Here is a 13,805-nt window from a genome sequence, read left to right as displayed (position 1 = left end):
GGAATCCAACAGGTTTGAGTATGGTCATCCTTAGCTTCATCATGAGATACAGTCAGGGAATAGGGCAAGTTTCTCAATCTCTCAGGGTCCATGTTTTATCATCTCTCGAGTGGGGATAACAATGGTACCTATCTGAGAGGACTGATGTGATAATTAACAGAGAAAACATGTCCATGAGCCAGGCCCATGAAGAGTGCTCATTAAATGCTGTTTTTCTTCGATGCTGTACAGTTACGTGTGGATGTGTGAAATGTTCTTCTTTTGTTCATATTTAACTGTAACCTTTTTGAGAGCATGCAAACTTTTCAAAATGATATTTAAATTTATCTGTGATTTTTCTACTGTTCATCTTTTATCCCCAGAATCTGGCACACTGCATGATACATAGGAGAAATTTAGTTAAATATTTGCCAAATGAGTGAAAAAATTACATTTTGGCCTCTACAATAATCAAAATACTTTAGGGCAGGGGTACTTCTATTATCACTTTCTGGCAGAGATACTCTGGTGAATATTTTCTTACTATTAGCTCTAAAATGTCCCTGCCCCTTTCACAAGAGTTTTTAGCTTCGTTTACTAGAACAGAAGAGAACCCAGTGGAATTTTCCAGCCTAGAGACTTCAGAGAGCTACTGATATTTTTACAACATATGATGGAAAAACAATTGTATGTGTGCCCAGAAACTTTTTAAGGCATGAATTTCCGCATCCATTTTTATTTGGTTTCAGAAATTGAATAAACAGGCAACACAACTCAGTCATTGTTCTTTAAATAAAAATTAGAGATCTACAATTAATAGTGGCAAAACAAAAACATCAGCTGTGGTGAAGTATGTTGTGTCTCACCAAGGAACTGGGCAACAAATGGACATTGTATTTAAGTTCCAGGGAAGGGATACAGGCATGTGACTAGATGACAGCTTATTAAATGTCATCAAGCAAAGGCCACTGAAATAGGATGCATGCAACCAACCATGTTTTTCTTCTCTGCTGGAGCCTCACGCAAACTGCACATGCAACTGAAAATTCAAGTGTGATTTGCGAGAAAACATAAAGTGTGAAGGTTCTCATTCCAAAAACAATTCAGCAGTGCAGGAGATGTAGCTACATGGCATATTTTGGGAAGCAAAAATAATAGATCTAAACTGAGCACTGTGCCCGAGGTGAACACCCTTGGAGAGCCCAGCTCCATGTTCCCCATCCTATAGGGATATGGAGCATGGATGGCCTTCAGATGCTTTTCATTGTCACTTCTGCTCATGTTCATTTTTCTCCTCTCTCCTTCCCATGGTTGAAAGGGGAACAGTTATTGCTGCTCTGGTGGCGGGGTTAAGAGTGAGGTAAGTGTGAGACTGCAAGCCAGACAGAGCTTGTACTTACTGCTCGCTTGGAAGTGAAGAGTTTCTCGACATCGCCTTTGGTGACAAATCATAGTCGCTGTCTGATCTGTAGAGAAAGGACTCTCTGCGCTGGCTGTGTCCGGGAAAGGTGGCATGAAGCACCAGCCCTGAGGAAGAGCTGGCCTGGGGATCCAGAGGGCTCCGACCTGGGGAAGGGCCATTTTCCACATCAAAGCTTAAAGAGAAAGCAGGAAACTCTGGGTCACATGAGGGCCATGGAGGAGGTCACCTAGCATACATTGAGAACTGACATGTAGCAGGTACTGTGTGCAAGGCACTTTACATAAAACTCCACACTTTTTGGAAAACTTTCATCCTCAAAGCATCGCTAAGTTGCACTCTATACTTCCATTTTACATATAGAGAAACGAGTCCCATAGAAGTTCATTTACCTGAGTCCACCATCAGCAAATAAGAAAGCCAGAATCGGAACCCAAGAACAAATCTCATGGCCTTAAAGAAGCATGAGCAGCTTTGACAAATTCAGAATAAGAGCCAAGCATAAAAATTAAAAAAAAAAAATTGCAGTGATAATAAACAACTCTAGAGGGGGCATCTAGCACAGATCTTGGTGCCAGACATTGAACTATCACTTGAATGAGTCTGCCTAGCTGGAAGACATCTTCCTGCCACAAATAAGTATCACAGTCTCATTAAGATATGATATGCATATTTCTAAATGTTTCAGGAACAAAGTGTTATTCTGAAAACATTCACTAGTGACTAGATGGGAGACCCAGCCTGAGATTTAATACTCATACACAAGTTTAACCACAGAAAATGACTTAATTAATCTGATAATGCAAAATGACTCTCCAAGGCCGTAGCTTTGTCCCTGGAGGAAGAAGCACTCATTGGTTTGCAAAGAGGCATGCCAATGAGATGTCTGCTCAGTCTCCCTCACTATGGAAGGTGACTTCGAGCCCAGAATTATTTATTTGTTTATCATTACTATTTTTAAAAAAATTAAGAGACTTTTGCTATAGAGCATGTGTGCTTTCTGGAGAGACAGAGAGAGACAGAGAAACAGAAAGTGAGAAGTCACTCCCTCTCCCAGGGGAAGATGGTCACACTGCAATCCCTTCTCCTCCATTCTCCTCTTGGGATTTTGGGCACGCATGCACATATGCCTGATGTGAGTTTCAATTATTGGGTCCAGGTCTTGAATCACAGTTGGCCATGTGGGAATCCAATGCTTTAACTATTACACCCCCTGTTGGTCCCAAGCCCAGTCTTATTTAAATAAGTTCTGCTCAATGAACACACAGAGAAGAGCAGTCAGGCCTTTGCATCTTGTTTTCTCTTTCCCCATCCTGGTATTACCCTGGCTCAATTTCCCCCAAACACATATTCTCCTTTATTATTCCATATTCATTTTCTCACACAAACAACATCATTTTTTTAAAAAAAATTTAAATAATTATTTTTTATTTTATTTATTATGATTATGATTATTGCAAGAGAGGACTGATGTGATAATTAACAGAGAAAACATGTCCATGAGCCAGGCCCATGAAGAGTGCTCATTAAATGCTGTTTTTCTTCGATGCTGTACAGTTACGTGTGGATGTGTGAAATGTTCTTCTTTTGTTCATATTTAACTGTAACCTTTTTGAGAGCATGCAAACTTTTCAAAATGATATTTAAATTTATCTGTGATTTTTCTACTGTTCATCTTTTATCCCCAGAATCTGGCACACTGCATGATACATAGGAGAAATTTAGTTAAATATTTGCCAAATGAGTGAAAAAATTACATTTTGGCCTCTACAATAATCAAAATACTTTAGGGCAGGGGTACTTCTATTATCACTTTCTGGCAGAGATACTCTGGTGAATATTTTCTTACTATTAGCTCTAAAATGTCCCTGCCCCTTTCACAAGAGTTTTTAGCTTCGTTTACTAGAACAGAAGAGAACCCAGTGGAATTTTCCAGCCTAGAGACTTCAGAGAGCTACTGATATTTTTACAACATATGATGGAAAAACAATTGTATGTGTGCCCAGAAACTTTTTAAGGCATGAATTTCCGCATCCATTTTTATTTGGTTTCAGAAATTGAATAAACAGGCAACACAACTCAGTCATTGTTCTTTAAATAAAAATTAGAGATCTACAATTAATAGTGGCAAAACAAAAACATCAGCTGTGGTGAAGTATGTTGTGTCTCACCAAGGAACTGGGCAACAAATGGACATTGTATTTAAGTTCCAGGGAAGGGATACAGGCATGTGACTAGATGACAGCTTATTAAATGTCATCAAGCAAAGGCCACTGAAATAGGATGCATGCAACCAACCATGTTTTTCTTCTCTGCTGGAGCCTCACGCAAACTGCACATGCAACTGAAAATTCAAGTGTGATTTGCGAGAAAACATAAAGTGTGAAGGTTCTCATTCCAAAAACAATTCAGCAGTGCAGGAGATGTAGCTACATGGCATATTTTGGGAAGCAAAAATAATAGATCTAAACTGAGCACTGTGCCCGAGGTGAACACCCTTGGAGAGCCCAGCTCCATGTTCCCCATCCTATAGGGATATGGAGCATGGATGGCCTTCAGATGCTTTTCATTGTCACTTCTGCTCATGTTCATTTTTCTCCTCTCTCCTTCCCATGGTTGAAAGGGGAACAGTTATTGCTGCTCTGGTGGCGGGGTTAAGAGTGAGGTAAGTGTGAGACTGCAAGCCAGACAGAGCTTGTACTTACTGCTCGCTTGGAAGTGAAGAGTTTCTCGACATCGCCTTTGGTGACAAATCATAGTCGCTGTCTGATCTGTAGAGAAAGGACTCTCTGCGCTGGCTGTGTCCGGGAAAGGTGGCATGAAGCACCAGCCCTGAGGAAGAGCTGGCCTGGGGATCCAGAGGGCTCCGACCTGGGGAAGGGCCATTTTCCACATCAAAGCTTAAAGAGAAAGCAGGAAACTCTGGGTCACATGAGGGCCATGGAGGAGGTCACCTAGCATACATTGAGAACTGACATGTAGCAGGTACTGTGTGCAAGGCACTTTACATAAAACTCCACACTTTTTGGAAAACTTTCATCCTCAAAGCATCGCTAAGTTGCACTCTATACTTCCATTTTACATATAGAGAAACGAGTCCCATAGAAGTTCATTTACCTGAGTCCACCATCAGCAAATAAGAAAGCCAGAATCGGAACCCAAGAACAAATCTCATGGCCTTAAAGAAGCATGAGCAGCTTTGACAAATTCAGAATAAGAGCCAAGCATAAAAATTAAAAAAAAAAAATTGCAGTGATAATAAACAACTCTAGAGGGGGCATCTAGCACAGATCTTGGTGCCAGACATTGAACTATCACTTGAATGAGTCTGCCTAGCTGGAAGACATCTTCCTGCCACAAATAAGTATCACAGTCTCATTAAGATATGATATGCATATTTCTAAATGTTTCAGGAACAAAGTGTTATTCTGAAAACATTCACTAGTGACTAGATGGGAGACCCAGCCTGAGATTTAATACTCATACACAAGTTTAACCACAGAAAATGACTTAATTAATCTGATAATGCAAAATGACTCTCCAAGGCCGTAGCTTTGTCCCTGGAGGAAGAAGCACTCATTGGTTTGCAAAGAGGCATGCCAATGAGATGTCTGCTCAGTCTCCCTCACTATGGAAGGTGACTTCGAGCCCAGAATTATTTATTTGTTTATCATTACTATTTTTAAAAAAATTAAGAGACTTTTGCTATAGAGCATGTGTGCTTTCTGGAGAGACAGAGAGAGACAGAGAAACAGAAAGTGAGAAGTCACTCCCTCTCCCAGGGGAAGATGGTCACACTGCAATCCCTTCTCCTCCATTCTCCTCTTGGGATTTTGGGCACGCATGCACATATGCCTGATGTGAGTTTCAATTATTGGGTCCAGGTCTTGAATCACAGTTGGCCATGTGGGAATCCAATGCTTTAACTATTACACCCCCTGTTGGTCCCAAGCCCAGTCTTATTTAAATAAGTTCTGCTCAATGAACACACAGAGAAGAGCAGTCAGGCCTTTGCATCTTGTTTTCTCTTTCCCCATCCTGGTATTACCCTGGCTCAATTTCCCCCAAACACATATTCTCCTTTATTATTCCATATTCATTTTCTCACACAAACAACATCATTTTTTTAAAAAAAATTTAAATAATTATTTTTTATTTTATTTATTATGATTATGATTATTGCAATTTGCTATAGGGCATACATGCTCACCAAAGAGAGACAGAGAGAAAGAAAACGAGAAAGCAAGCCACCAGGTCCTGAACTCAAACCATGGTTGGCCATGTGGGAGTCCAACTCCTTAACCACCACACCACCAGCTGGTCCCACAAAAAAAATCCTTTACCCTCAGATTGACAGCAATGCTCTTCGTGAGTTTTTCTCTTGAACACTCAATGCACCCCAGCTAAAGCTTTGTAGGGATATGCGAAAAGGCTTTGGGGCTGGGTGAGCTCTCCTTTCCAAGTAAGACCACAGCAGTGGGCTCCCTTTATACTCATCCAGCTGACATAATTCATTCCTACATTCTTGGTTCTTTTCTTTCACTAGTTCTTACAACCTGTTCTCTCTGGGTAGATTTGCTTATATTTCTTCTGGTTACAGAGTACTTTCCAATACATGATTCCATTCACCCCTAAAAACTCTGTCAAGGGTATAGTATGATTCCACTTAACATTTGAGGTAAATGAGGCTCAGAGAAATGTAAATATCTTGTTCAAAGTCATAGGTTAAGAATTTGTAGATTGAGACATGGAAGACTCAAGTCTTCCAACTCATTTCTTTACAACCTCAGATTTCCCTAATCACAGAGTTCCAGAATGACCCACTGGATAACTGAATGCACTTTCCCTTCAATCTCTAAATTAAAATAAAAGTTGTGGTTGGTATGTAAAGAGTCAGTCAGGTTATGAGCAACATGCCTGCTGTCTTGAATAAAGACAGAGAAGGCAGCAAATTACCCTGAAGGTTTCCTTGAAACAGTAAAAGAGGAAATGATAGAATTCAGGGTTATAATGCTTCCCAGGAGAGCATTCTGAGAAGCTGCTTTTAGACAACCCACGAACTCCAGGTGTCTAATAAGAAGCAGCAAGTGAGAATCTCTGGATAAAAGGACAAGGAAGAGCCATAATAATCTGGTATGTATTTGGACTTTCAAGGCACCACAAATGGATTTTCTCAGCAGGCTAATGGTCTAGAATGGGGCTGCTTTTCAAAGGCTGCAGGTAAGCAGGCGGGTGGGCAATCACTCATATGTACCAGCCTGTTCGCCTCCATTCTCCTCTTGGGATTTTGGGCACGCATGCACATATGCCTGATGTGAGTTTCAATTATTGGGTCCAGGTCTTGAATCACAGTTGGCCATGTGGGAATCCAATGCTTTAACTATTACACCCCCTGTTGGTCCCAAGCCCAGTCTTATTTAAATAAGTTCTGCTCAATGAACACACAGAGAAGAGCAGTCAGGCCTTTGCATCTTGTTTTCTCTTTCCCCATCCTGGTATTACCCTGGCTCAATTTCCCCCAAACACATATTCTCCTTTATTATTCCATATTCATTTTCTCACACAAACAACATCATTTTTTTAAAAAAAATTTAAATAATTATTTTTTATTTTATTTATTATGATTATGATTATTGCAATTTGCTATAGGGCATACATGCTCACCAAAGAGAGACAGAGAGAAAGAAAACGAGAAAGCAAGCCACCAGGTCCTGAACTCAAACCATGGTTGGCCATGTGGGAGTCCAACTCCTTAACCACCACACCACCAGCTGGTCCCACAAAAAAAATCCTTTACCCTCAGATTGACAGCAATGCTCTTCGTGAGTTTTTCTCTTGAACACTCAATGCACCCCAGCTAAAGCTTTGTAGGGATATGCGAAAAGGCTTTGGGGCTGGGTGAGCTCTCCTTTCCAAGTAAGACCACAGCAGTGGGCTCCCTTTATACTCATCCAGCTGACATAATTCATTCCTACATTCTTGGTTCTTTTCTTTCACTAGTTCTTACAACCTGTTCTCTCTGGGTAGATTTGCTTATATTTCTTCTGGTTACAGAGTACTTTCCAATACATGATTCCATTCACCCCTAAAAACTCTGTCAAGGGTATAGTATGATTCCACTTAACATTTGAGGTAAATGAGGCTCAGAGAAATGTAAATATCTTGTTCAAAGTCATAGGTTAAGAATTTGTAGATTGAGACATGGAAGACTCAAGTCTTCCAACTCATTTCTTTACAACCTCAGATTTCCCTAATCACAGAGTTCCAGAATGACCCACTGGATAACTGAATGCACTTTCCCTTCAATCTCTAAATTAAAATAAAAGTTGTGGTTGGTATGTAAAGAGTCAGTCAGGTTATGAGCAACATGCCTGCTGTCTTGAATAAAGACAGAGAAGGCAGCAAATTACCCTGAAGGTTTCCTTGAAACAGTAAAAGAGGAAATGATAGAATTCAGGGTTATAATGCTTCCCAGGAGAGCATTCTGAGAAGCTGCTTTTAGACAACCCACGAACTCCAGGTGTCTAATAAGAAGCAGCAAGTGAGAATCTCTGGATAAAAGGACAAGGAAGAGCCATAATAATCTGGTATGTATTTGGACTTTCAAGGCACCACAAATGGATTTTCTCAGCAGGCTAATGGTCTAGAATGGGGCTGCTTTTCAAAGGCTGCAGGTAAGCAGGCGGGTGGGCAATCACTCATATGTACCAGCCTGTTCGCCAGCCTGCCTGGAGGTAAGCTGTGGTTATAAACCACATACATGGCAGCAAGTGAAACATAATGAAGCTGACTTGCAAACTTCCCTTGGGTGAGATCTGTACTAGTTGTTGAGCAAAAGAGAGATATTTCATAGATAAGGATTCTTCTATACCACTGAATCCTGTAGAACCAGTAGGTGCTGATAAATCCTATTTAAGGACAAAGAGAGTAGGTTCTTTAAAAATATATATATTAGAGGTTTTTTACCTTAGGGCACATGCACTCGCCAGAGAGAGACAGTGAGAGGGCAAGTGAGAAATCACCCCTAAGGAGGGATGGCCACAACACAATCCCTTCTCTTCCCAGGATCTTGGGTACACATGCACATCCCAGTGGGATTTTCAAGCCACTGGGTCCAGGAATCGAACTGCAATAAATCATGTGGGAATCCAGTGATGTAAACACTACGCCATCTGCTGGCCTTGAGAGTAGGTTCTTAAAAGGTAAAGGCAGGGTGCTAGCAGGTGGCATGGTGGTTAAGGTGCTGGATCTCACCTGGTCAGCCACAGTTCAAGTCCTGGACCTGGCAACTTGAAAATCATGCCAGGTATGTGTGCATGCATTCCCAGAATCCAAGGAGGTGAATGGAAGAGAAGAAATTGTGGCACAGCCATCCCTTCTAGAGGGTCATTTCTCACTTTCTTTCTCACTATCTCTGTCTCTCTGTCTTTCTCCAGTGAACATATACAACTTATGGCAAAAACTTAAAAAATAGAAATGGGGTGAAGGTGGGATTACACAATGTTCAACAGTGACCATGAGTTTTGGAATCTCAGACATGTTTGCTATTCATTTGCTGTGTATCCACATAGCATATACATACTAAAACATTGAAATACTTTTTTTTTTAAACGGTTGAGATCCAGCCACTGCCGCAGGCCCTCCAAGATAAGTAGGATTTCCCAGTGATCCAGTACCTTAAGGTTGGTATCTGGAATAGCAAAGTTTCTCCTGTTCTAGGACTATGGCCTGTGTCCATTTAATTCAACATGTAGTACCACTCATAAATACCATGGATATAGCTGACGTGTGTATCTGCGTGCTAAGATCTTAGAAGAGGTACCGAATGCCCATCAGTCTTCAGAATATTTTCACTTGAGGGTTTCTACCTAGACTCACCTTGCCCTCTTTTTTGGTAGACACTTTCATAGTGGGCAGAGGGTAGGTCCAAAAGGTAAGTGCTTAAAGTGAGTGTCATGGGGCACCATGTCCCTGGTGTTGGTATCCAGGAAATTCACCCCTGCAAGATAAGCTGCGACCAGACCCAGACACCCAAACTCTGTGTAGCTCCTCTTTGGTTTTGTTTTCTTTCTTTCTTACCCTGCCTACCTAAAGTCACAGGAGAGCTTGCTGGAATTTAGGAGAAGCCAGTCTCTGGTGCAAAGAAGCAGTCTTAGTGAGACAAATGGCCTTTCATATTCCCTAGGGCACTGTTTCAAAGCAACCAACACAGATGTACAACTTTGGAACAAACATGAATCACCAACCAGACACCAGCCTCAGTCACAGCAAAATTAGCAGGCAGACATCACAATGCGTCCCACAGATCCAGGGAACGGGGAGGGGTGTGGGCAAAGGGAAGACTGAGGACAGCTTAACAAGCAAGATGAATGTACCACACAGACCGAAACACAATTAGGAGGAAAACTGAAACTGAACCAGCAGAAACAAATGCATAAATAGGGTCATTATTTATTTAGGGTAAATTTTGCCTCTGTCTTAATCAGGACACACATTTTTACTTTTAGGCTTCTTTAGATTAAAAATATTATATAAATAATATAAGAATGTTACATAAAAGATAGACAAGAGAGAAGAGAATAGTACCATTACTAGCAATTTAGTGCATTTCTTGTCTGAGTATTTTTTTTCCCTACTGGTTTGGATCTCGACTTTCTTCATAAGTATTTATCATGTACTACTGTTTCCAGAATGATCATTTTCTATGAGCTACTTAATGACAGATTCAGTAGCTGTACTATAATTTTCTTAAGCATTTTTCTACTCTTGATCATCATATCTACATTTATGATTCTAAATAAGGTTGCAGTTGATTTATTTGGTTTATAGCTACTTCTAAATGAAGTCACACAGAAGTTTGAGATACGTTAAGAGAGGATGTTCCTTACAGGCTTCTACATATCTGACTACAAATTCTACCTGCCTGGAAGGGGTTTCCCATATCTAACATATGGAACGAAACAGCAATTTTTTCTAGAATACAAACCCCTCCCGGTCCTGCTCTGATGGCCAGGATTCCACATGCTGCCTTCTCACTCCTTGTTCTAACGAGCTCTCTGCTCATTGGGCTTGTTGTCTAAGACCCAATGTTTGGCCACTTTCTTCTGCTTTGTACCTTGTGTTCTCAGCTCCTTGGGGGCAGGTGATGCTGTGTGAGAGGTGGTGCTCCTTGTAACTGGAACGGCCTTATCACCACCATGTCCCATAAGCTACTCTCTACAAAATCAGCTCATGCCACCCCTTGAGTTATTTCTCTCTGCTCTGCAGCCTCAGCCCCCTTTAGACGCAACTCTTCCTCCTCTGCGTTCCCCTTGATTCCTTTACACCACAGTGCTTTATCATAGCGTTGCACCTCCCTATTTTATTCTTCATTGATTTAGCTGCCCCCCCATAGGTTATCTTCTCCAAAAGAGGAGGGACTCAGTATTACTCATTTTTGAATCCCATTTTGAATCTGGGTAACAGCCTTGTAAACAGCAGGTCTTGAAATATGTCAATGAACCAAGGAAAGAAGACTGTCGCTTACTCTGTGTTTCTCTTATCCCTTCTCCCTTTTGGACTCCCTACCTTCATCTCAGTTTCCAGTGGCAATGGTTTCTTTCAAGTGCCTCTATGGAGCTGTGACATTCGTTTATTTGTCTTGCGAGGCAATGATCTAAAAACAGATTTATTTTCTAAAGTACTGCTGTGTTTCCCCTGAGCAAAGCAAACCTGCATAGGAATGTCTCTGGTTTAGATCATTGAGATGGTCAGATCTTCTCACACGCTCTCATGAGGGAAGGCGCTTTCTTACAGCAGCTTCTGTTTGCCATCCTCTTATCTCTCTCTCTCTCTCTGTTTTTTTATTTTTATTTTTTAATAAAAGCAGGGACTTTCTCTGCCCTGCATGTATGTTCCTCCTGGTGGTTTCCATTTCCTAGGAGTCTTCTCTAAGCCAGCCTGGAGCTGGTGACCAGAGGGAGCCAGCAGATGGCGGAAGACTGCCACGGCTTTCTCAGGCTGCACAGCCCAGGCTCCCAGCCGAGCAGGACAGCTTGGCAGTCTTAGAGGCAGAAACATGCCTTATTCATAAGCCTGGGAGGAAAAATCAGGGATAAAGAACAGCACCACAAGGTGGATATGAAACCTCTGATTAAACTAAGAGAAGTTCTAATTCTAAGAATTCCACCTAAGCCAGGTGGTCACAAAATTGCCTGCAATTGTCCCCAGGGTGGTTGTTTTCTGATCACCAGTTACCTGCGTAAACCCCAATTTCTGTAACAAAGACTCAGGGGGTAACTTCCTAGGAATCGTTCCTTTCTGAACCACAGGAAGCTTTTCTTTTCCATCTCCATCATTCTCTATGTGAGACTCTGGCTTACTCTAACAAATAGCCTCACTGCAAAGACCATAGACTCTACAAAAGACGTTTCTATGCAGAGGTCAGCAGAGTGGCTCCCTGCCATTTGCAAAGATTTTTCTGTCTTGATTTTGCTTTATTCTTTCTTAAAAATCACACACTGAGTACTTTCTATACCACTGAATTCTCACAACTCTGGCAGGCTAATTCTCTTTACCCCATTTCAAAGAGGAGAAAATAGAGGCTCTAGAATCGGAAAATCCTGAAATGCAATCTCTTTGTATTACGCCCTGTGATCTGTGCAGTTCTGCCCAGGACCCTTTCCTCTACTCCTCCACAGCCCCTTCTTGATCCCAAAACCTGTCACACTGAACTAGGTTTCTCTGTTTACTTCTCTCTCTCCTCGATTGTGACCTCCTTGAGGCAGAAACTATGCCTTAACTCATCTTGTGGTTCCAGGGCCTAGCGTTGAGTCTCACAACAGAAAGCACACAACAGGGATGCCTTGATGGTGCCTTGAACCACCATCAAGCGATTCTGGTTCCACATAGAAGACTGGGGGCTCAGCTCCCCCATCAACCTGTGCACACTGGGCATGTGTGCTCATGATCCTGGCTGGCTAGGAAGGAGAGGGTGGGGGTGGATCATGGCGTGAGACCCCATTGAGAGTACCCATTTGTCTCTTTCTCTGTCTCTGTCTCTGTCTCACTCTCATGAAAGAAAGAAACTTTCAAAACAGAAAAGGCACTCAACAAATGTGTTTTGTTGCATGCATGCAAGCTGTCAAGGTTTTATCTGTCACCTGACAAAAAGTCACTTACATTTGGATCAAAACCTCTTGCAGGTTTAAGGTTAAGACCTCAGTGGAAATGATTTTTTTTCTTGTTATTTTTGTTTCTTTGGCTTTCTTTCTTTAGTTTTGCTATAGGGCACATATACTCTCTGGAAAGAGACAGAGAGAGAAAGAAAGAGAGAGAGAAAGAAAGTAAGAACTAACCCCTCAAGGGGGATGGCTATGCCACAGTCCTTTCTCCTCTATTCTCCCGCTCAGGACTTGGGGTACGCGCACCAGGCATGTTCTCAGGCCGCAGATCCAGAAGTTGAACTGCACAGTCAATGATATGGGATCCAGCAACTTAACCTCCATGCCACCTGCTGGCCCCTCAGTGGGGTTTTAAAACATGGCCACTAGGGTCTTTATTCCCCCTACTATCCCCTGCTCCCAGCCGTGTCCTAAGAACTCCCTCCTGGATAATAATGAAAATTATTGCGTTTATAATTTTAAAAAAGTGTTACTGTGTGTGTGTGTGTTTTCAAGGTTTATTCATGAAAAAATGCTGTTTCTCTAAAGTTCTGTTGGAAAATGCTATCATCAATAGTACTCAGAATCCAACATCTACAAATACTTGCTCATCCTTCTGTTAAAAATAATCATTTATCCATTCACTTATGTTCTTCCATTCACCGTCATCTCAGCATACTATCTGGTATTCTCACTGTACCTGAGGAAATTGGACCAGGGTATGCATTTTCACCATAAAAACAATGACCCACCTTTATACACTGGGTCACTGGAAAAGTCATGACGTATTTTTTCTATTATGTATTTTTCTATACTTTACATAGAAAAAATATGTCATGACTTTCCCGACAACCCAGCAAGTGATGACTGCAAGCTGCAGCCAGTCCTAAATTCTAACACAGGATTTATTTTGTAAAAGCGCAGCCAGAATGATGTAGCCCATATGCCCTAGTCAAAGGTAGGCAGACCTCCTCGAGGCACAGCTACAGCAGAATATTCAACTCTGCCCTCAAGTAACCAGTTCCAAAGTCTATGACTTCTCGTTCTCAGACTAGAATGGAGAACTTGGAGAGTTGGCTCATTCCAGTTCTTGAAGAAGCTTCCCATTGCCTTTCTTTCTTCCTGTAGGCTTTGCAAATTACATTCGTGGCAATAATCCCAAACTGCCTTCCCCACAGAAAGGCTTAACCAGAGGCAGCATAGGAATGCTGAAGAGCTCTGGGATTCTGGGGATCTGGCTTCTTGTTCTCACGTTGTGGGCAATT

At 41.7% G+C, this 13,805-nt stretch overlaps 1 protein-coding gene across 1 annotated transcript in view; it reads right to left on the bottom strand.

Moving 5' to 3' along the window:
* The window catches only part of PDE4B (phosphodiesterase 4B), a 216,286-nt gene that overhangs the window by 139,306 nt on the left and 63,175 nt on the right, over positions 1-13,805 (bottom strand). Inside the window, exon 2 of the mRNA XM_006171376.3 lies at positions 4,105-4,299. Coding sequence (XP_006171438.1) covers positions 4,105-4,299 — 195 coding nt within the window. The remainder of the gene's footprint in view (positions 1-4,104; positions 4,300-13,805) is intronic.

Source organism: Tupaia chinensis, unplaced genomic scaffold (assembly GCF_000334495.1).
Source record: "Tupaia chinensis unplaced genomic scaffold, TupChi_1.0 Scaffold149502_1, whole genome shotgun sequence".
NCBI lineage: Eukaryota > Metazoa > Chordata > Mammalia > Scandentia > Tupaiidae > Tupaia > Tupaia belangeri.
The sequence above is the reverse complement of the archived record's forward strand: the minus strand, read 5'-3'. Positions and strand labels throughout refer to the sequence as shown.